This window comes from Glycine soja, chromosome 13, assembly GCF_004193775.1.
Source record: "Glycine soja cultivar W05 chromosome 13, ASM419377v2, whole genome shotgun sequence".
Lineage (NCBI taxonomy): Eukaryota > Viridiplantae > Streptophyta > Magnoliopsida > Fabales > Fabaceae > Glycine > Glycine soja.
Genome location: NC_041014.1, coordinates 2,345,109 through 2,368,494, shown reverse-complemented (window position 1 = coordinate 2,368,494; position 23,386 = coordinate 2,345,109). Strand labels below are relative to the sequence as shown.

Genomic DNA, 23,386 nt, shown 5'->3' with positions numbered 1-23,386 from the left:
CTTGCAAATCTGCTACCTATATCTTCTTGTATTGTTTATCTTGAAATAGTAATATTATTAGACACTTTGGATGATCCATGTACGTATTACAGTATTAGATGAATGAGTAGTTAGGTCAATTTAGTTTATTTCCCTTGCAAAAGGAAAAGTTTGAAATTGTATTTTGGCTTAAATATGTTTTTCTTACCTAAAAAATAAGTCGTTTTTATGTTACTACTTTAAATTTACTTTTGGTCAATTACGTACCTAAAAAATTTTTATGTTTCAATGTAGTACTTGTCATTAGTCTTGTCCTGTTAAGTAATGATGTGACAGACAAAGTGCTATGTTATTAAGTATAATCACTAACATATGAGTACCACATCATTTTTTATTATTTAAATTATTTAAAAAATTCAATTCTCCTTATTCCCCTTCTCCAACAGAAAATAACCCTACACCACCACCACCACCACCACCAACCGCACCGTCGACTCTGCCCTTGGCGCTGACCTCGGCCTCTGCCTCCCCTTCTCCTTCTTCCCCTTCAGATCTGAAGTTTCTATTGATGGAAACAACGACGAAGTCGGTAATCCAGGTGGAGGATCTGGACCGATTTATGGAACCAAAATCGGGGACAGTGACGGTGGTTACCGTATAGAGAATCCAGAGCTTCATGGACAGGATCGTTAGCACATGTTGCGGCGAGGAAAAGGTGATGGTGTTCACGATGAACAACAAGGAGTGTGTGTGTTGATTAGTTGGTCCACATTACTAAAACCTCTAATTCCTAAGCCTTTCTATTTTTTAAGTTCGTAGTTAAAACAGTTGTAACAAACTACTAAAAATAGTGTGTTGTCCATTTGTAAAAACCAGTACAAATAACTCAGCTACTCTTTAGATTAGGCATCAATTCTTTTTCAACTCTCTCTCTAGAAAACACTCTGTAATCTGAAACTCATCTTTAGAAAGAAATTATGATATTCTTGTGTATCAATTCTATGATACTTTGCACAACAAAACGGTGCGGTGAACGTGGACTGATCATCCATGGTGTCTGCAAAGTATGAAGTCAAGAAATTCACAGGTCAGAATGATTTCGGTCTTTGGTGATTAAAGATGAGGGCCTTTCTTGTGCATCAAGGTATTGGAGATGCTTTCAATGGTGAAACCAATCTTGATGTGAAGATGGAAGATAAAGACAAGAAGATCTTGCTTGACCAAGCACATAGCACCATCATCTTGAGTCTAGGAGACAAAGTGTTTCAACAAGTCTCCAAAGAAAAGACTGTAGTTGGAATTTGGTCAAAGCTCGAAGACTTGTACATGACCAAATCTCTGGTAAATCGCCTCAAACAAGCACTATTCATTTAAGATGCAAGAAAATAAAACAGTAGAAGGACAGTTAGATGTCTTTAATAAATTGATTCTTGATCTTGAAAACATTGATGTTACTATTGAGGATGAAGATTAGGCATTACTGTTACTGTGTGCTCTACCTAAGACCTTTGCTCATTTCAAAGAAACACTTATCTATGGAAGAGATTCTCTCACTCTTGTTGAAGTCCAATCATCCTTGAATTCTATGGAATTAAATGAAAGAAATGAACAAAGGCCTTCTGTACATGGGGAGGTACTCACAATTCGTGGAAGACAGTACAAAAAGGATGATAAGACAGAAGGGAAAAGATCCAAGTCACAAACTCGATCTGGATCTAATGTACCAAACATTAGATGTTACCACTATAAAAGAGAAGGCCATCCTCGGAGATTCTGTTATGATAGACAGAAAGGAAACATGCAAGATCAATCTAAAGAACCTGAAAATGTTGCCCTAGTTGAAAATGGTTATGAGTCAGTTGAGGCTTTAATGGTGTCTCATGAGAACGCTGAGATAGAATAGATCTTGGACTCTAGGTGTTCATTCCATATGACTCTGGCTGAAGAAAGACGCACTCCCTCCTCAAGATGAGCGTACTCCTTCACCTCCTCCTCAACGAGATGATTCAGCACTCATGACTGAAGTTCTTTCCGAATTACGGGGTCTTCGTTCTTATGTTGGTGAACGTTTCGACTCATTGGATACACGTTTTGCCGGAATGGATATTTGCCTCACACAGCTTGAAGAGGATGTGGGTTACATTCGTCAGAGTTTCGATCTTCCACCACCACCTCCACCTTCTTAGAATTTAGTTTCTAATTCTATGTCTCTTATAAGCCGTGTATTTTGGCTATACTACTTAGATTATTATGTTCAATACTTTATTTATCTTGTAGTATTTGGATTTCAGACTTTTATGCTCTGATACCACTTGTTGGACCAGCGACCTCAATAACTTAAGAAGGATAGGCTTAGAATGCAGAAGAAGCAACAACAATCAATTTAACAATGTTCTTTAAACATGCAAGACACAATTGATTGCAACAAAATAAATAAGATAAGGGAAGAGAGAATGCAAACACAATTTTATACTGGTTCGACCACTTCCCGTGCCTACATCCAGTACTCAAGCAACCCACTTGAGATTTTCACTATCTTTGTAAAATCCTTTACAAAGTCTGAACCACGCAGGGACAACCCATCCCTTGTGTTCAGATGCTTTACAACAAGAGACTCACAGTCTTTTAGCCAATCTCATTGAATAAGAAGAATGGAAGAAGAATTCTCTCTTCAAGAGAAGAATATTACAATGAAGATCATGTAATAATCCTTATAGATTTTGCAAGTGTTTGACCAATGATTTCTTTTGAGAGAGCATTTGACAATGAAGTTCTTTTGGAATCTCTCTCATTGTCTTTTGAGAGGATAAGACATTTTTGCCAAGCAAAAAATCTCTCAATCTTTTGAGAGGATAAAACATTTTGATCAATCAAAACTCTCTCATAAAATTCGTGTCCAAGTCACCTATTTATAGGCCTTTGATGGTCATTCACAAATCTAATGAAAAGATATGACTGTTGGCAGATTTTCTGAAAACTTTCCACTGGTAATCGATTACAATGTTTTTGTAATCGATTACACAATTATAATTTGAAGGGTTATGACTTTTGAATTTGAATTTCCAAAGTTCCGTTGTTGGTAATCGATTACAGACATGTGGTAATCGATTACATGTTGAAATTTCAAATTCAAAACCTTTTTCAATAGCTATTTCTCAACCCTGTCTTTTGGTAATCGATTACACTTCCTGGTAATCGATTACCAGAGCCTTGCATGTCTTGAAAGCACTTTGTTTTAAGGCAAGGCTTGGTCTTTAGTGAATCTTGAAACAAGGTTTTGTTTGTTGAAGCAATCTTGAATTATTCTTGAAGCAAATGCTTATCATTTGAAACAGCCTTGTTAGATTCTTCTTTGAAATCATCAAAATCATGTATACATACATTCACAGTTTGAGGATCTTGACAAACAAGTTGGTGGTTCAGTCCTACTTGGAAACAACAAGTCCTGTAAGATCACTGGAATTGGGTCTGTGAGGTTCAAGCTTCATGATGGTCATGAGAGAGTCATCAAGAATGTAAGGCTTGTATCAGATTTGAAGAGAAATTTGATTTCTCTGAGTGAGTTTGACAAACAAGGCTATGTGTTCAAAGGAGAGAATGGAGTTCTGAAAGTTCTAAAGGGCTCCATGATATTCATGAAAGGGATGCAAAAGAATGGCCTGTATTCTCTGATTGGAGCATTGGTAATGGGATCAGCTGCTACAGTTTCTGTCATAAGGTTGTCAAAGACTGAACTATGGGTTGATTGAACTGGGAAAACAGAACCTGCTTTGTGGAGATAAGGTGGAGAAACTTGACTTTTGTGAACACTGTGTTTATGGAAAAGCTTGCAGGGTCAAGTTTGGTACTTGACAGCAGAGAACTAAAGGTACTTTGGACTACATCCATGTTGATTTGTGAGGTCAATCTTGAACTCCATCTCACTCAGGTGCCAGGAAGGCTGGAATAGCAAGACACAAGACAGTAGTAAAAACACCTCAATAGAATGGTTTGGCTGAGAGATTTAACAGAACCATTCTTGAAAGAGTGAGGTGTATGTTGTTGAGTGCTAATTTGTCAAAAAATTTCTGGGCTGAAGCAATCATGACTGCTTGTTACTTAATCAACAGGTGCCCCTTAACAGTTATAAACATGAAGACACCAAAAGAGGTAGGGTCAGGGCATCCTCCAAGTTATGATAGACTCAGGGTGTTTGGTTGTGTTGCTTATGCTCACGTAAGGCAAGACAAATTGGAACCTATAGCTATCAAGTATATGTTTCTAGGATATCCTGCAGGTGTTAAGGGGTACAGCTTGTGGTGTCTAGAGCCAGGACACAGAAGATGCATTATAAGTTGTGATGTTCTTTTTTGTTAATCCATTTATACAAAAGGGTTCATACATAGAGTAATGCTTGGGTAAGCTCAGTGTTGTAGACACAAGCAATCAAAAGCTTAGGATGCATTAAGTTATGATAAAGTCTGTTCAAACCTGCATATTTTAACCTTATTTAGAGCTTTTGATTGGTTGTGTCTATAATATAGACACTGTACTCACAAGAATTGCTCTCCCACAGCCAATTTGAGCAATCACATTCACATATGTGGTATTGTTGAAAAAGATTGGGATATAAAAAGAAAAACATAATTCATTTTAAGTAAGGTAGTATAGGTACACTAACATTTTCTACAAATGTACCTTCTAATTATGGCTTGTAATTGCGCTCTCCTAACAGTATTATCAGATGGGAATCCAGTGCTATCCGACTCCTCCAGCACTTCATTTTTGCATTTCATGACTAGTTCTTTCAGGCAAGTCTCTTCAGTTCCTTCTAACTCAAGGTTCTTTAGCTGCTCTTTCATAATCAGTAGAGGTCCAATAAACCACTCAAACACTCTATCCTTCGGTCCATTCGTCCTCGTCAACACTACATCATAGGCTGCAAAAAAGCATATGTGGAAGCATGAATATATTGATGATTTGCAATGGAATAGAGGTGTGAGTAAGAGCAGTACAGATCACCGATCCATCTGAATTGGATTTCGCAGATGTTAGAAGACATTGCAGCAGGGACCAAGCCGGTAACTTGATGCTTAACTTTTTGCAATTGCCTTTCAAAATGCATTCCTCAACTTCCCCAACGCTTATCAGACCACCACGGAGGAGTATCCTTCCATTCACCTCACATGACTTGAACAGTCAGTCCCATACCTGCAAAAGATAAACTATTCTCAAGTTAGAAAAATTCATGGAAACAGCTTATTTAAGTTGTGTTTCCATGAATCAATCACCTGCACAGGTCTACATTGCTGAATTCCCCATTTCATACTTCTGGATTGTTGTATGGAATGTTTCGAATTCTGTGACCCATCCCTCCGGTTTTTCAAGTCATTGTCACCTCCTCCAAGGTTTTTCCCCTCAACAGCATGGCTCATGTTTCTACGGTATATCGGCCTAGTTGTCACAAGAACTTATCAGAATCAGTGATCACACTCACTAGAGCAATATGTCATTACAGTAAAGAAAATTTTGATGGCACCTGGGAAAGCAGGATCCCTCTCTCAGGTAGAGTAAATCACTTACATATTCATCAAAAAGCGAAACCACAGACACAATGTATATAAACCCCATCTTCACTGAGTCTTCCTAAAAGTAAACAAAATCTTCACTCAATGAAATCTCTTAAAACTTGCATAAATGGTTAGAGAAATTAGAGCATCGGGTTCCAACCAAATACTGATCTGATGGACAACAACTCCACTATATAGGGCCATAAAAAAGCTGAAAATGGTAGCTGCTAATACAGCCACTACAACAGCCAAAGGCCAGAGAATGATGGCAAGGCCAGCAAATGGGACACATTCAGTTTCCAAGAATGGTCCCTTTATTCCAATCAAATCTTCTAACAGTCTTTTCCACCCTTTGAACAGCATGTATGGACTCTTCCATATGGCAATAGATATTATTAATGCCATATCGAATGACACGCCAACCATGATCACCAACAAGCAACATGGTAATAATGACAATCTAGCAAGAAAACAATTGAATTTGTCTAATTATTTTTCTCAACAAGTCTCTTGTTTCGTATCAAACAAATAATTGGAGGAGAATAACTTACCGGATATCTAACAGCTTTTCATGAGGGGGTAAATTTTCTCTTAGTTCATCCATGTATGAAAAATAGGAGTGAAAGCAGAAGTCTGTGACATCCTGAACCACTGTGCAGCTTCTTTCAATTGTTGACCAACAGCCATCCTGATATCAGAGTTAAGTGGCATTAAAGCTTCCTGCATTCTGCTCAAGTCCAGAAGCTCTTAAGAAACCACATAGAATAATTGTGTTTGAAACTGAAGAAAATTAACTATATCATATTGACAGGGTGACAATTTTCAATGCTTCTTCTAAAACAAATATTAAATAATATAAAAACCTAAAACAACATATGAATGTGTTGGTGTTCTCTTAAAATTATCCATGGAGGTGAAAATTTAACAGCCTGTTTGATCTAAAAAAATCAATTTTGGTTTTAAATTTATTCCTGTTTTCACAAATAATTACAAAAAATGTCATCTTATTTTCATTTCGTTTTAGAGAAAATGATGAAAATAAAAAATTTAACAAAGTGAAAATAAAGTAACATATTTTTAATCATTCATAAAAATAGAATATAGAAAACCATTTCTCAAACTAAACAACTTTGCGTATGCATTTTGAATATAATTCCGTTCCCTAAAATTAAGAGAAAAATTGAACTGACCCTGAGTTTAAGTCAATGAGAGATTTGAAAAATATTTAGCTCAAGTAAGAGAACTTATTTATATGTCTCATATATGCACATAAAATATCCCAATAATTACATATATTTAAGTTAGATGTACCAATAACTCTCTTAGCAGAAGGTTTTACAATCACTACCTAGATCATGAAAAGGGTTAGAATTGAAAGATACTTCCACAAGCAAAGTTAAATGACCAAAAGGGGCACTGAAAGATACATTACACAAGCAGAAATTCACACTAACGATGAAGCAATGGTAAAATTTCTGGTTAACATTCTCTCCCTCCCCAACAGCCTGAAAAGTTGCAAGAAGAGGAGCAAAAAACCCATATCCAATTCCACCTAAAAGGCTTCCAACAATACCCACTATTGGCCAAAGTAGCAGAGGAACTGGCAAACCCATGAGCACCACAAGCTTGAAGACCAGTCCGAACCTATTTTTTCTATTGTCAAAGGCCAAAGTTTTCAAAAGGGTGAAAAGAAATTGAAGAGAAAGATCAACAGAAGAACACAAACGTTGCAATTTGGAAAGAAAATACAACCTTGCCACACAGTAGTATGTCCAAACAGCATGTGCACTCCAAAGTCCAAGGATAATAGCAGAATTTCCAATGACAATAATGGCAAATGCAATTGGACCTATCAGTGCACCTGCCAGAAAGAAACCACCACCTTGTCATGAATGTAACCAGTAACTTTATTTATCAAATTATATATTAGCAGACAGATTCTGTTAAGTCTGAATATGATTATTATATATTTTTCATGTGTCTAAGTCTAACTAAGAATAAAAGAAGGATACAGGCTGAAAGAAAGAAGAAAAGGAAAATGAACCTTTTATGATGCCAAGGATAAAGAGCAAGAAGAAGAATAGAAGGAAAGAAATAAAGCTCCACAACTTGCTCAATATACCTGCAGGTGCCATATCTCATAAGCCAACAAGTGAAAACCAGAAGAGAATGCATAAAATTGTAATCACCTAGGAAAATTTTCTAGTTCAACTCATGCACACATACTATTATTATTTATTTATGGAAAAAAAAGGATCAAATAATTTTCTTTCGGTTTTATTTTCAGATCTATTTATCTTTTCAAAAATTATTTATACCATAAAAATTGGACAAAAACTAAATTAATAGGCTAAAAGTACAAATAAAATGTGGGTTTCAATCTTCATAATTTAGTATGTGTAGTTTTAGTTTTTTAACTTTAGCTGCTCATACTTTATTTATATATTTGTTTAATTGTTCAAGTAATTTCTTCATCTTAAAATTCCATTTAGTAATTAACAGAAACGTGAGGAAGACGTCATCTATCATTTGTATATATATTAATTAATGATTAATGGTTAATGAAAGAAAAAATGTAGAATATATTTTTTTTAAAAAAAAGCCATGTTTTGTTTTTTATTTTAATGTAAATGTTTTATATTTTTTTACGAATCTATACAAATTAGTTATATATTTTTAATTTAATTTTTTACGTTATTAATCCATTAAAAATTATCATAAATATGTTCTTAAAAATATTATTATAAAAAATTAATTAATTTGTAAGATAATTATTATACTTCTATAAATAGAAGTGCAATTATATATAGAGATTTAATTGAAATTCTATTGAATTTTATCAATTATTGAATGAAATTTTGCATGAGACTAAGTTTAAATAATTACAAAAATACGAAAATTAATGGGGAAAAAATTAAAGAGACTGAATTTACTTGTAAACTAAAATACAGAGAACAAATATGTAACTAAGTTTAAAATGTAAAAAAAAAAAAAAATACGAATACGAAAATAGTCGCCAAGAACTTAAAACATTGTAAAAATATATTACATATATTATAAAAAAATGTTCATAGTACAAAAATATAATTAATATGATATTTCCTTTTGGAAAATTATGTGTGTATATTAATTTTAAATGGTTCTTTTTGAATGAAAGAGAAATAGGAAAGAAAGAAAAAAAATATATGAAAAAAGATAGAAAAGACTGATCAAAAATAAAAATAAAAGCATTGTAACAATTTATTATAAAAAAATGTAGCTGCTGTAAAAAAAAATGTTGCTCTTTTATTTTTGAGTTGGATCATTTTGAGCAGGCGACGTGGTATGTGAAAGTGTTGAAAGTGATTCATGGCACCACTTTGATGAAACAACGTGAAACTATCTAAGTATGATGAGTTCATCATCCATCTACCTAATTGGGGATTCGCATGACTGAAACCATTTTACACTCACCATCACCAACTTCTGCTTCATGTTATCCTAACTAGGCCTTTGTTTTACGAATTAATTTTATCCTTTTTTGTTAATACAGATTACGGCATAAATATTTTGTTAGTTTTTAAGGTTTGAAGAAAAGTTATCAAAAAAATTGTTCTTAAATTAGTATTTTAACTAATTTAATTTTTATATTTTGTTAACACTTTAAGAAAACTAAAAACAATGTACAAAAAAATGTATAAAGAATTAAGAAACTTGTGTGTGTGTGTGCGCCATACTCCGGGATAAAAGATAGCTTTAACCTTCAACGAACGGGTATATGTACCTAGTGTGTGTCTTGTTTTCATTGAATCATTTTCGTGTATAGAGAGAGCTGAGTATAATTTATTTTTTATAAAAATAATTCATGTTACCGAGAGAAGAGGATTTTTTTATATATATTGTAATTCAGAAAGGAAAGATAGTTTGAATTGATTAATGGAGAATCATATTTCCAAAGTTTTCAAGGCTTTTCTTGTATTACTTGTGTTTTCTTTTATTTATCTTTTAATATAATAATAAAGAGATTAAAATAATATAATTATAAAATTAAATGTTTTTATATCTTTTTATATAATTAACATATTTATATATTTATTGGTAGAGATTAATTAAATCACCTTTTTAATGTTATCCAAACTTATAAGTATAAGATTTAAATATCACCTATCATGTATATAAAAGGATTTAGTTTTTTTTCTTTTTAAGAAACGAGGCCTTGTAAAATGAATGTCTTAAAAACAATAAAATAATGATTTGATTATATTGAAATTTTAATAGGTTATATGTTTTTTTATCTGTGGAAATAAAAAAAAAATGTCAAATGATTTACAATGACTCACACAGCTTATTCAAACAATTCAACTATATCATCTTTCTTAACAGGTTATGTGTTAAGGTGCATTTTAAATTAGATTAAATTGCTTTCATTTGCTCACTTGAAAAACAGGGCTACGTATACTTGCTAGCTAGGCCCGTATAAGCTCAGTTTGCAATGGACTAACGTTAAATATGGCAGATCGAGTTAGGGCTATTACTTCCTGCACAATGACCAATCCAAAAGGTCAAGAAAAACATTTCAAAAATAATACAAGAAGCAACAGCCTCAAGTTAGCCATGAACTTACTGTTAACCCATTTTTGGACCCACACGATAGTGGACTGCCTGTTTTAATCAATAAAATATATTAAAACATTAAAAAGCTAAAAAAAATATAAAAAATCAAATAAAAATATGAAATTATGCATATTTAAAAAAAAAATATAACCCACAAGTTTGTTTATTAATAAGTACTTAACCCTGATTTAAATAGGTGAATATTAAAAACAAATGCACTTAATTGAGCTTAAATTTTCCTTAGTCCTAACTCACACAGATTGCAACTTATATGGGTAAACTTGCGGATTTAGGCCTAATACTCTGCTCTTTAAAAAAAATGAACCACAAGTTTGTTTATTAACAAGTCCTTCTAATTGCATCAATATCAGATATCAGATATGAATAACGTTAGACATTCTTTCTGATTCTCTCTAAATTCTCTTCTAATTTTTCTCTACCATGAACTTTAAAACTACAATAACTCAATTTTTCTAATTTTTCTCTTCTAAGTTTGTTTATTAACAAGTCCTTCTAATTGCATCAATATCAGATATCAGATATGAATAACGTTAGACATTCTTTCTGATTCTCTCTAAATTCTCTTCTAATTTTTCTCTACCATGAACTTTAAAACTACAATAACTCAAAGGTCCCTTGACTCATGAGCCAGAAGAAAGAAGAGCTGTCCCTTTCCTAGTTCCTAAAACCGAACAGCAGCATATTTGTTTGATATTCTATTCACTTACAAAAGGTGGTTTGCATAATTTTCCTTGGTTTGTAAGAAACTAAAATAAACTTATGAACAATGAATCAAACTGGGAATAAAATTTCGGAGAAATAAGTGCACAAGATAACATTATCATTTCCCGCTTGAACTTCCTTCCTGTCCAAGAACCAAAACCTAAAGACATCAAGAAACAGCACTTGCAGTTCATGGCAAATCAAAATTTAGCACAGCTCAATTCCATTCAATATAAATAAAAAATGCAAACTTTACAATCTTACCATGGAGGGTGAATTCGGATCAAGCTCCCAACTTCAAGGTCAACATTGTTGCAAACCCTTGGACTAAAGATAATGGTGCTTTGACTGCTTTCGCTGCCACCAAACCTCATTCCTTTGGAGTTATCTTGTAACAGAAAATTCTGTAAAAACAACCTATCAACTTCCATCAATTTTCAGATGAACATTTAATATTGGGTATGTCTTAAATGCATGTGGTTGTTCGATTTCAAGTAAAGTGATCATGTCACACTGTGTGTAGAAATGATGCAGTATAGATCAAATGGAATAACAGCTAATCCTAGCTTCCCCAAGAGACCATCATGATTGTCCACCTCTACATGTAACATCTTATTTCTAACCATACAGCAACAGCAAAAGCTTTATCCCACTAGAATTCCTATCCATGCAATCGAGATGTTGGGTGTTTTCTTACCATACAAACTATTCATAAAAGCCAGAAATTAGTAAGGCAGTTATTCCCATTTTTTTTCTTAATACCTTAAAGAAATAAAATACATTGACAATTAGATATTCATTCAGGCATATTATTATTATCTACTTAAAATTTTTAAAAATTGCCAATTTTAATTACTAAAATTAAATAATATAAACGTCAACAAGCATTTAAAGAAAAATGAAGTTTTTTATATGCAAAATATCTATAAATAAACTTTTCTTTATTGTTGGATTTGTCATGCATTTTAGGACATTCAAATCTTATCTTGAGTATAAAGTGTAAACAACCTCTGAAGATCGAATTTCAGTTAAATAAAGTTGATTTTTAAAACTTTACTTCACCTCTGTGTACTTGCCAAATGAGCAATGACAAACAGTCAGCTTTCCGTCGCGGTATCTTGAAATGATTTTTACATCAATGCAGCCAAGTTCACCTGGGAATTTTTTTCATTATAAGTAAAAAAATCATATACCACTGTGTGTGTGTGTGTGTAAAATTAGGTTCATGTTCTATTTTATGCACACACCCCTCTGCCCCAAAAAAAGAATAAATGAAAAACTACCCAATGATTGTTTCAGAAATGAAAGAAGTCTTAAATGGTGTTTTACTTGGATAAGAATGGAAACCGCAGACAAAGTAAAAGCAAAAGTTTTACCATCTGGCCTAGCTTCAGGTTGTAACTTTTTCCAGAACTCCATGTCTGTTTCTTTTTCTTTCAGTATCATATGCTGTAGTTTTCCAAATATTCCAGGTCTGCACAATTTGGCAAGATAACCAGGCGCTGAATTCAGAATTAATAAAAATTACTTTTTTTAATTGCATAAAAATACCAGGAAGTTACTACTATTTTATACCTCAATGAATTAGGTGCTCCAACATGTGTCCCTTCAGTGATAACAGAGGATGTCCCCAAAGCTTCTTCAAATCGTTCTGCAATGGTCTGCATTTTCTTTCCAGGGAAAGTAATTTTCATGTGTTGATCACTTACCTGTCAAAATAAGATGTCGAGCAAGTCATGACTATAAACTAAAAACTACATGAGCAATCATAACGTGTATACAGTTATATACCTCTTTGTCACTTGATGATTCACTATCCACAGACTCGGGGGAATCTTCACTGTCAATGACTGTCTCCTGAAAGTGGGATATACTATTTTTCTGAAAAAGCTGCACCGTATTTCCTCTTTTTGACAATTATGTGGAAAATATTGGAATATGGAAGCGAGAAAGATCTCATTCAGGAAAGACCTAAATATATAGGCCAGAGTATGGGAAGCAATTCTACTTTTCCACCCACCTGATGAGCCTTATCTCGGAGATTGTCAAAAAGATTAGCTATTGGGGCCATATTAAATCCATGTGGTAAAGCTTCTGTTTCAGCAGGCTCAATGTCGGAATTTATTTCAATTCTGTCATCATCATCTAGATGATTTCCATCTAAATTTGCAGAAGCTCTAGGATCAACAGCTTTTATAATTTCAGGAAAGCTCTCAATATTGGAGATTGAATGATCAATGCCCCCACTTTTACATAACACTGATGCTAATGAAAATCTTGGCTTAGCTTTCTTAATCCCTGCAACAGTTATCAATGTGATAGAATACTTCAGGTATTAACCTTCAAAGGTTGAAGTAGTTATTATTATCCTGGTGAAGTACACTTAAAGCTAGATACTATAACACTAGCAAAGAGAAAATCTTCTTTAGGGCATAACAATTATGTCCAGCCCACCCATATTAAGATGCATCCAGATAATAAAAAAATGATTTATCTGTCAAAATATGAGAATATTTGCAAAAATGGCATTCTATTCCATCATGAAACATGTGATGTATTCACTATACCATGACTTCCATTTTCAGAAAATACATAAATAAATAGTAAAAAAAAGGGCCTGAGCAAATTATTAATCTCAAACAGACAGTATTTTCATGTGCCTCTTCCTTTATCTGGGGAAGGAAAAGTGTATCAGATTCCAAATACATACAGGGTATTTCTAAAGAAACATATAAAATTAGACTGCATAAATTTATATTCTTATTGGGAAATTAGAACTGTTACAATTACACTAAAGGTGTGCCCAACAAGGGGGAAAGGTCACCCGGAACTGATATTTAGTAAAATTATTGCAAGGAAAGCAACAAATCATGGCCCAGATAAATTAAAAAAAATGTTTGGGTTAGTTCTCCATATGGATGTTTATGGTTGCACAGAACCTACATAATGTGACAACCAGTGGGCTAGAATTCAGTTGTCTCATCAGTTACAGGTTAGGACTTGGGAGAAAAGCTCATAAATCCAACTTCTGATAGAATGTATCCTAATTTGTTCATTTCATAGCATACATTATTTTACCCACATTAAATGTAGCAAGGAGAACAGAATAACTGCAGAATGGTATAACAAAAACGCGAAGCAAGTAGCCCAGTTTAGGGATGACATAGGACCAAGAAATCTGAAAGATTGAAAAGTTCTACAAGATACCCCACTAACAAAAATTATCAATTTCCCCAGGGATTTGCAAGTAAATCATGCTCTAATCCCGACAAAAATGTATTTTTTTTTTGTGCACGTACCAGATGTATTTGCTTTGGAGTAGGTAGCATGGGATGCAGAAGCACTTTCTTTGGAATGTAACAGCACTTCAGAAATTCTATTTCTATTTCTAACTTGTTCATTTCTAATAGATCTTGGACCATACTTTTGGAGCTGTCAGGTAGATAGGACAGTGTTATCCTTTAATAAGTAAACAAGCATAAAGAGTCAATCATCAAATTAGTTCCTGAAAGATACACAGTCCATCATATTAGTCCCTAAATTAAGGAAAATATACTCATGGTCCTTGAATATGCATTTATCAAATTAGTCCCTAAGATTCCTGATGTGGGGACTAGTTTGACAGAAGAAATGCATTGCACAATTAGGGACATCAAGCACAATTTTCATCATTCAGGGACTAATGAGACAAATGCAACATATTTCAAGAATTAAAATTTGATTATTTACTCTAAACAAAAAACAGAAAGAGGATAAAGTCATCCATAAGTTGGAAAAAATGGATAAATAGATGAGTAGTAAAATATCAACTCGGTCCAGAAATTGGTATCATGGTCCTTGGTAATATAAAAAACTAACTTCAGTCCTATCACTGAAAATTTTCAATCAATTTGGTGCCTAACAGTCCAACACACACCAAATCAGGGGACCAACCAATATCAGTGGTGCCAATTTCACTTTAATGACCAAATTGATGCTTATTACTGAATAGATGGCTGAAAGATCAGAAGAAAAATATTCAATGTGAACTTTTATGAGTACCCCATCTGCAGAATTGTTTTCTTCGTCAGTCGAATTGGCAACCACCTCTCCCTCGTTGAAATCAGGCATTTCAACCTCATCTTCAAGCGGTTTCTGATCACAACAAATAACAACGACAACATCAGTTAGTTGCATTTCTACATAACAAACAGATGATTCCAGAAAACTAGCAAGACCCCAAAGACAAAGACATGCCTCAAATGAAGAAGTGTTGCCTTTCCCATTCAAATTCTGATTACTGATTCCTGTGTTGTAGTAATACTCTTCTCAGAATTAATAATAATTAACTACAAAGCAATCTCAATAGCAAATAAATCAGTTAGCTGATGCACCTTTTAGAATGTCCAGCCGCACCAGAAGTGGCAATTCTTGCTATTAAAAATAAGAAGAAGAAAAATAAAAAAGATAGTGATTGCATTTGCATATGTAATGATGTTCATAAAATAAAAACCATTTGAAGAAAAAGTTAGGGTGTGGACCGACCTTGTTGGTGGGGTGTAATGAAGGCGCATTGTTGGGGAAAACGTCGTCGTCTTCATTCGGCGGTGAATTAAGAAAGAGATGATTAGATTAGGATATTCCTCTAAGATGATGGAATATGAATTGCAGAAATTAAATTACCAGAAATGCTTTCGTCTGAGTCTGGTTGGTGCTGTAAAATGAATGAATGAATGATCAAGTGAAGTTGGATTAGGGTTAGGATTAATGGGAAATGCATAAAGAGAAGAAGGTTTTGAGGAACTTTACGGCGCGGAATAACGTTTTTGGTGCACGCCGAGAAGGTTGCCTTTGCCTCCTCATCTCAACGTAGACGTTACAGTTTCAAGTTTCAACTCATGAACATGGATGATGGAGGTTCATCATTCTCATTCTGTCACATTTTCTTAAATCTTTTTTCTTAAGGGAGAAGTTTTGTTATTGGGTGTTGCCTAGTGCACCTAGTAATTTAAGTAAAGTGGTAAAAATATTCTTTCACTTAAATTTTAAATACCCTACACTCAGCATTAGTATTGTTCATTCTCCTTACAAGGTGGTTGCAACGTCGCTTTCTTTTCTTCTCCCGATGCCTTCGACTTCTCGGTTTGTCTTCTTGAGTGTGCCTTGGGCTTCGTCTTCTTCATTGTTCTTGTGTCTTCTTCATTGTTCTTCGTTCCCTTTCCGCACCATTGGTTGCTTCTGTTGACATTGAGGACTCCGCCACTTTTGTCGAGGTAAGCTTTTTCGCCTTCGCTTCTTGGTGGCTGATGGATGGTGTTTGATCCGTATAACACATACAGATCATGTAATCCATGTGTTATATGGATCTGGTTGTCCGTATAATGCATATGGTTGCTTTTAAATTATTAAAAAAAATTAATAGTAAAAGTTTATTTTTTATATATTTATTTAAAAAGTATTATCTTGTTATTGTTTTTAAATAGGTTTTTTTTATGAAATGTAAATATATTATTTTCTTTTTTATTTGTGAATAGTTATTGTTTATTTTATAAAAAAAATTATATTTTGAATTATGATTTGTAATAGTTATTTTTTTTGTGATTGTAAATATGTAAATTTTAATTTTGTTTTAAAAATAGGTATTGTTTGTGTTTGAAATAAAAATAGTTTATATTGAATTATGTTATGAAATAGTTATTAATTTTAATTGTAAATATATTAATTTTTTATTTTTTTATAAATATAATGAATTTTGTTTTAATTGTAAATAGTTATTTAATTTAATTATTAATATAATGAATTTGAATTTTGACAAAAAAAATTTATGTATGTGGAAATTTGCAGATTATGGAAACTAGAGGTTTAGGTCGTGTCTTAAGCAGAGTTATAGGAAGAGCCTTGGAGAGAGAGGATAATCATCATTTAGATGATGTTCCCCAGCAGCGAAGGCCCACAACATCCGCACGTAGGCAACAGGAAGTTGCCGCTATTGTTGAGGATGTTCCTCACGTGGATGACGTAGCTGAAGAGGTATTCCAACATGTTGAAGAAGTTGTTGATGATGCCGAGGGTTTTCCGGGCGAGCCCGGTGACCATTAGTGTTGACTGCCTATGTTGATCATGTTGCATTCATTGTTTGAAATGGAGAGGTATTTATAACTTTTAATAATTATATTTCATAAGTATTTGTTATTATTGTTAACATTGTTAAAATTATTTTAATTTTTTTAGGAGCATCCTGAATTAAAGTTATCCTCCCATGGAAGGAAAGTTCAAAAATTTGGGAAGCTTGCTGCTGAAATTAAAGGGCTAGTTGCTGTCACAGGATTAAGTACTTTGATCGCATGTTCATTGAACATTGACGATCGGGGACTTATATTGGCTTTTTTTCGAGAAGTTGCACAAGGAGACGAGCAGTTTCCATCTTCTAGTAGGAGAGGTCATCATCACCCTCGATGATGTGGCCACTTTGCTTCATCCTTCCATCATAGGTGCACTCCACAGCTTCGAGACTCTTCATGTCGATGAAGCGGTGTTGATGTTAGTCGAGTTACTTAAAGTCCCTGGAGATGAAGCTAGAGCTGAGACAGTACAATGTCATGGGGCATACGCACGTCTATCGTGGCTACGAGAGATTTATCAGAGTAAATGTGAAGCCGAACATTGGACTATAGCAACTCATGCTTATTTGTGGCATTTGTTAGGTTGCACTTTTTTTGCTAACAAGAGTGCTACACATGTATATGTGATGTTCTTGGACGCCTTCCGAGACCTCAGTCAGAGTGGAAGCTACGCATGGGGAGCTGCCACCCTAGTGCATATGTATGATAATTTGAATGATGCTTGTAAGAGCGGTGACTAACAACTTGCTGGATATATCACACTATTAAAGGTAATTATTGTCAATGGTTGTCATTTAATTGTTTTTTAATATGTTCATTTGAAATTTGTTTTCTTCTGATCAAATCTATGTAGTGTTGGATTTATGAGCATTTTCCATTTATTGCTGAGGCTTTTACAGACCCAGACTATGATGAAAGGTCACCACGTGCTTGTCGGTGGACTTTTACGAAGGCCTCTACGAAGTCATTACCAGCATTGACGTATCGAAAGCGTCTAGATCGACTGACGATTGTTGTTGTTTGTTGGATGTCTTACGGTGACCACCATACAGTTCGAGAGTTAGACCTCATTTCATGTTTTTCTGGACATATCCAATGGGGTCCCGTTGTCGTGATACACCGACCAGAAAGGGTGGTGCGACAATTTGGGTATGTTCAGACCATTCCTCCACACTCTCCAGGATCAAGGTTATCATTTGAAGATATTGATGACAGATGGATGCATTTCTCTGAGTACCTGGCACCAGTGGGACAGATTTGCGTTGTGTCTGGACAATGTGCACCAAACTACATGCACTGGTTCTACATGATTTCGCATCTATTCAAGACACCGACACATGCCGGGGATCCGCCCAGACATCCACATGTCAAGCTAGATGAGACATGTGGAACCATATATGCTTGAGTTCCCAGTGGTAGCAACAACTATCGAGGAAGCACCTACACATGGCCCTTCTGATGTGGAGCACCCTAGACATGCAGTGGTATCATATATATTCATGTTTGTTTTTAATTTCATTTAATTTAATTATGCAATATGGCAATACCTTATCTGTTGTTGTCAATGTCATAGGAGGCTTTCCAAGCAATTGCAGAAAGGTTAAAGCGTTTGCTCAACCTAAGAGCGTTTGCTCAAACTAAGGATAGTGACTGAAGGCACAGAAGCATATGATGTCATGCAGGAGTGCTTAAGGATCGTTAAGGGTGTCACTATAAAGCGCAATGTTTATGTCAGGTTGCGACGAAGGCGGCGCACGGATCACGCTTGAAGACATTTATAATTCTTTAGGAAAAATTTTAGATTATGTTTAAAATTTTATTGTATTTGACAACATTTTGGTTTTACCGAACTCATTTGAATTTTCTTAATGTTACTATTAATGTTATTGTTAAGAAACAAGGAAAAATTATTTAACCCTAAAGCATATCAGTAAATCCTAATATTGATGTCATAGTTAACTCTGACAACCATGTAACACTAAACCCTAAACAGTTAACTTTAACGTAACGTATAATACATAATTACGTGAATATGCAATGAAACAATTATATATTAATGTAGTACATTACGATGTCATTGGTATGAAAATGTTCATTGTTCGCTTAAATCAACATAGTTTCTTTTCAACATCATCAAATTTCTGTACTAATGCATTCTACTAATATATGGAGTTGACCACTGCTTTGCCTGAGGATGACAATTCCTAGATCATAACAAAGCTAGAGGTGGTAACAGACAACGGTCTCTTAAATAAACATGTTACACATGCACAAACAATTTCAAGTTATGATAACACAATTATTTTGATTAATTTCAAAATACCATTACGATGAATATACCTGAACAAAATGATTGTCAAAGACGTGACCAATACATATTATGCGATACATAGAAGAATTTGTTGGTGGTTGACTTCTAAGAGAAAAAAACGTCATGCTTTGTTACAGAGACAATGATACAAGGATTACATTATACCTTGATGCAATGACATAACTCATGTCAGTTATATCCATCCACTTATCCATAGTAACCTGCATGAGCCAAGTACACATATGGCATTTATTTAAAGTTAATTCTAAAAAAAACATAAATTACATACCATGGATAATCGATCAACAAGTAGGGACCTCTTTAATTCCTCAAATCTGTCAATGCCACCAAAGAGGTTGACATACTCATTAGATCATTTGGCAAGTTCTTTAAGCAAATGGTTGCACACCAATGACCATGAATCTTCACCCATACCTAATAACGCAGCAATTGCATGATATCCATAATGTTTTCAATGAAATCATGAATTAATGCATGAAATTGATCCAACATCGGCATAGTCCTTCTTGGAATGGCCTGGTCAGAAGATGATGCACTATGTTTGACTGAAGAAATAATATTTTGCACAGAATGTAAATCATCAACATACTCCCAGTAAGATGGATCAAGCTTTGTTGATCTTTGGTGTTTGGTCATCAATTTCTTTTGTGCACCTTTGGTGTTGATCTTTTCTGGAGGAGGACACATAGAGTTTTGATGAGGGTAGGCAATTTCCTAGAGTTTACTCTTTAGTTACTTTGCCACAAACATCAAGCTCCTCAAATCACTTGGATATGGTTTCCATCTTTTCCGTTATGGCCACTTAGGGCTCAGATAACCCTTGGTCTAAAAAACTTAACCTCCGCCAAGACATATGGATTGAATCAAGTGGGATGGTACCAAGAACATATTTGGATAGCTCACATGCACATGGAAGATCGTGAGTAGTTCTCATCACACATCCACAATGAGAAGGATTTTTTCCAGCATAATGTACATGCTCATACTCAGTAGCAATCTGATTTAAAGCATACCTTGAAACCATGCCAAGTAGCCTCTTGTATAAGGTAACTTTAAAAACATGTCCAACCATATGTGTACTTGTTTCAAAAGATGCCTTAATTTCAGTATGTTGCAATATGATCATGTTGTTCATGGCATCCTAAACACTACATAGGTCTCCAAGGCTATTTTGTAATAGTCTTTTTAAATCCCAATGAGCAGATTCAACCTTACATTTCAAATACACAAAAAACAATAAACAAATACAATAATTAAAATCCATGAATTCATCAATCCTAATAAAAAACATCAACATCTTCATACATGTTTGTTGTTATGTTTCCTAAGTGCATCACCTTATTCGTCCAGGCTTTAACAAATTTTTCCTTGTGGGGAATTATCCATGTTTCACTAACATAGTCAACAAACATTGGTCATGGTGAACAAGCAATTTCAAATTTCTTGAGACAATCATCGAACTAATGCTCGGAACGACAATCAACCAAACTCCCCCAAGCTTCCATGACATACTCCCATGCATTTTTATTTTTTTTTACCAATTAGGGATTTAAATTTTGCCTTGACATTCTTGTCGATGTGAAACCTCCACAACAAGTTAGTACACTCACGGAATACAATTTTCACTGCATTCATCAATGCTAGGTCTTTGTCGGTCACAATAACTTCAGGGAGGGCATCACGTCTTAGAAAAAGACCTCGAAACTGTTCTAGAGCTCATACCACATTATTTACACGTTCACCCTCCAAATATGCAAAACTAGCAGAGAATGTCATCCTTGTTGGTGTCACACCAACAAAGTCAAGTAACAGGAGTTTGTACCTGTTTGTTTTGTAAGTATTATCTATCAAAAACACCAAATTACATGCATTGCATAACTTCACTGTATCAGGGTGACACCAGAAGATATCACATACAACATCTTCATCCTTTAATCTATGCCAATGAATATATTGATCCCGTTCAAGAAGTTTCACCAGATGTTGCATTTCAATATCACTTCCTCTAATGGAAGAATGATATGTACTTCTTGTATTGTATATTTGTCTGATTTTTGTACAACTATTGACATTGTTCTCCTTCAACGTTAGTAGAATGTTTCTTGGTTTCACCATTGACCCTGTCATATCAACAATAATTGTCTTCTTATCCTTAGTCAATCGACCAACGTATGGATGTCCAACTAATGACTTGGCCAATTCATGATTGTGACTCCCACACATTAACTTCATCAGCGTATAGTCGTTGGTGCGTAATCATTTGCTTAAAGAACTTGCCAAATGGTCTGATGAATATATCAACCTCTTTGGTGGCATAGACAGATTTGAGGAATTAAAGAAGTCCCTACTTGTTGATGGATTATCCATGGGATGTAATTTATGTTTTGTTTTTTTTTATTTAGTTTAAATAAATGTAATCTGTATAGCTGGTTCATGCAGGTTACTATGGATAAGTGGATGGATATAATCGACATGAGATTTGTTATTGCATCAAGGTATAATGTTATCCTTGTATCATTGTCTCTGCAACAAAGCATGACATTTTTTCCGCTTAGAAGTCAATCACTAATAGATTCTACTATGCATCGCGTAACATGTATTGGTCACGTATTTGGCAATCATTTTGTTTAGGTGCATTCATCGTCTTCATATTTTTTAATTAATGAAATTAATTGTGTTAACATAACTTGAAATTGTTTGTTCATGTGCAATAGGTTTATTTAAGATATTGTTGTCCCCTACCGCCTCTAGCTTTGTTATGGTCTAAGAATTGTCATCCCCAGGCAAAACAGTGACTAACTCCATATATTAGTAGAATGCAACAGTACAGAAATTTGATGATGTTCAAAAAAGACTATGTTGATTTAAGCGAACAGTGAACATTTAGATACCAATGACATTGTAATGTACTACATTAATATATAATTGTTTCACTGGAAATTCACGTAATTATGTCTTATACCTTATGTTAAAGTTAACTGTTTAGGGTTACTCCTTAACTTAGGGTTTAGTCATATGTGCGTTGTTAGAGTTAACTGTGATGTGAAAATCAAGGTTTAGTGTTACGCTTTAGGGTTAAATAATTTATGTTTGTCAATAGTAACATAAAAAAAATCATATAAAATGTTGTCAAATACAATAAAATGATAAACATAGTGTAAAAATTTTCCTAAAAAATTGTAAATGTCTTCAAGCGTGATCCGTGCACCGCTTTCATCGCGACCTCACATATACATTGCGTTGTACAGTGACACCCTTAGCGATCCTTAGGCAATCTTGCATGACATCGTGTGCTTTTGTGCCTTCAGTCACTATCCTTAGGTTGAGCAACCACTCCAACCTTTTTGCAATTGCTTGGCAAGCCTCCTATGACATTGACAACAACAGATAAGGTATTAACATATTGCATAATTAAATTAAATGAAATTAAAATTAACATGAATATATATGTTACCACTACATGTCTTGGCTGATCCACATCAGAAGGTGCATGTGCAGCTGCTTCCTCTATAGCTGTTGTCGCCATCGGGAACTCAGGCATATCCGGTTCCACATATGTCTCATCTTGCATGATAGGTGGATGTCTGGGTGGATCCCCAAGCTGTGTCAATGTCATGAATTGATGTGAAATCATGTAGAACCAATAGATGTAGTCCGATGCACATTGTCTAGGCACAACACAAATCTGGCCCACCGGTGCAAGGTACTTAGAGAAATGCATCCATCCATTGTCAATATCTTCGAAGGATAACCTTGAACCCGAAGACCGTGGAGGAATGGTTTGAACATATCCAAATTGCTACGCCACCCTCTCTGGTCGGTGTATGATGACAATGGGACCCCATAGGATATGTCCAGAAAAACATGAAATGAGGTCAAACTCTCAAACTGCATAGTGGTTACCGTAAGGCATCCAGCAAATATCAGCAGTTGTCAGTCGATCTAGACGCTTCCCATACGTCGATGCTAGTAATGTCTTCGTAGATGTCCAGCGGAAGGCACGTGGTGACCTTTCATCATAGTCTGAGTTTGTAAAAGCCTTAACAATAGATGGAAAATGCTCATAAATCCAACGCTACACAAATTTGATCAGAACAAAAAAAATTCAA

At 34.5% G+C, this 23,386-nt stretch overlaps 2 protein-coding genes across 5 annotated transcripts; both read right to left on the bottom strand.

Annotated features, from left to right (window-relative positions):
- Positions 1-3,903: 3,903 nt before the first annotated feature.
- Positions 3,904-5,933, bottom strand: LOC114382694 (uncharacterized membrane protein At3g27390-like). The gene is made up of 6 exons (XM_028342271.1): positions 5,763-5,933; positions 5,498-5,604; positions 5,250-5,412; positions 4,974-5,148; positions 4,657-4,897; positions 3,904-3,919 (listed from the first exon to the last, which is right to left on the bottom strand). Exons 1-6 carry the CDS (start codon positions 5,931-5,933, stop codon positions 3,904-3,906), a joined length of 873 nt encoding a protein of 290 aa, XP_028198072.1.
- On the bottom strand, positions 4,587-16,156 carry LOC114380965. 4 transcript variants are annotated; one of them, XM_028340121.1, is made up of 23 exons: positions 15,633-16,156; positions 15,507-15,537; positions 15,369-15,418; positions 15,218-15,257; positions 15,081-15,130; positions 14,778-14,978; positions 14,144-14,276; positions 12,865-13,142; positions 12,636-12,701; positions 12,420-12,553; positions 12,221-12,318; positions 11,907-11,998; positions 11,109-11,248; positions 10,132-10,169; positions 9,944-10,045; positions 7,573-7,650; positions 7,281-7,389; positions 6,080-6,216; positions 5,689-5,988; positions 5,498-5,604; positions 5,250-5,412; positions 4,974-5,169; positions 4,587-4,897 (listed from the first exon to the last, which is right to left on the bottom strand). In XM_028340121.1, the coding sequence occupies exons 1-15, from the start codon at positions 15,684-15,686 to the stop codon at positions 10,011-10,013; spliced, it is 1,440 nt and encodes a 479-aa protein (XP_028195922.1). In that variant the 5' UTR covers positions 15,687-16,156; the 3' UTR covers positions 4,587-4,897; positions 4,974-5,169; positions 5,250-5,412; positions 5,498-5,604; positions 5,689-5,988; positions 6,080-6,216; positions 7,281-7,389; positions 7,573-7,650; positions 9,944-10,010. The 4 variants fall into 4 exon arrangements, with proteins under 4 accessions (XP_028195922.1, XP_028195920.1, XP_028195921.1 ...); XM_028340119.1 differs by lacking the exons at positions 4,587-4,897; positions 4,974-5,169; positions 5,250-5,412; ... (5 more) ...; positions 9,944-10,045; positions 10,132-10,169 and adding an exon at positions 10,687-11,004; XM_028340120.1 differs by lacking the exons at positions 4,587-4,897; positions 4,974-5,169; positions 5,250-5,412; ... (5 more) ...; positions 9,944-10,045; positions 10,132-10,169 and adding an exon at positions 10,687-10,986 and having other exon boundaries at positions 15,633-16,155.
- Between the last annotated feature and the right edge of the window lie 7,230 nt (positions 16,157-23,386).

Excerpts from the sequence above, each read along its gene's own strand:
- LOC114380965 (XM_028340119.1), bottom strand. The coding sequence starts at position 15,686 with ATGAGGAGGCAAAGGCAACCTTCTCGGCGTGCACCAAAAACGTTATTC. Across the intron at positions 13,143-14,143 it reads CTCCAAAGCAAATACATCTG|GGATTAAGAAAGCTAAGCCA; the intron begins GTACGTGCACAA and ends TAACTGTTGCAG. Across the intron at positions 12,702-12,864 it reads TCCGAGATAAGGCTCATCAG|GAGACAGTCATTGACAGTGA; the intron begins GTGGGTGGAAAA and ends TCCCACTTTCAG.
- LOC114382694 (XM_028342271.1), bottom strand. The coding sequence starts at position 5,933 with ATGGCATTAATAATATCTATTGCCATATGGAAGAGTCCATACATGCTG. Across the intron at positions 5,413-5,497 it reads GAGGGATCCTGCTTTCCCAG|GCCGATATACCGTAGAAACA; the intron begins GTGCCATCAAAA and ends TGTGACAACTAG. Across the intron at positions 5,149-5,249 it reads AGCAATGTAGACCTGTGCAG|TCATGTGAGGTGAATGGAAG; the intron begins GTGATTGATTCA and ends TGACTGTTCAAG.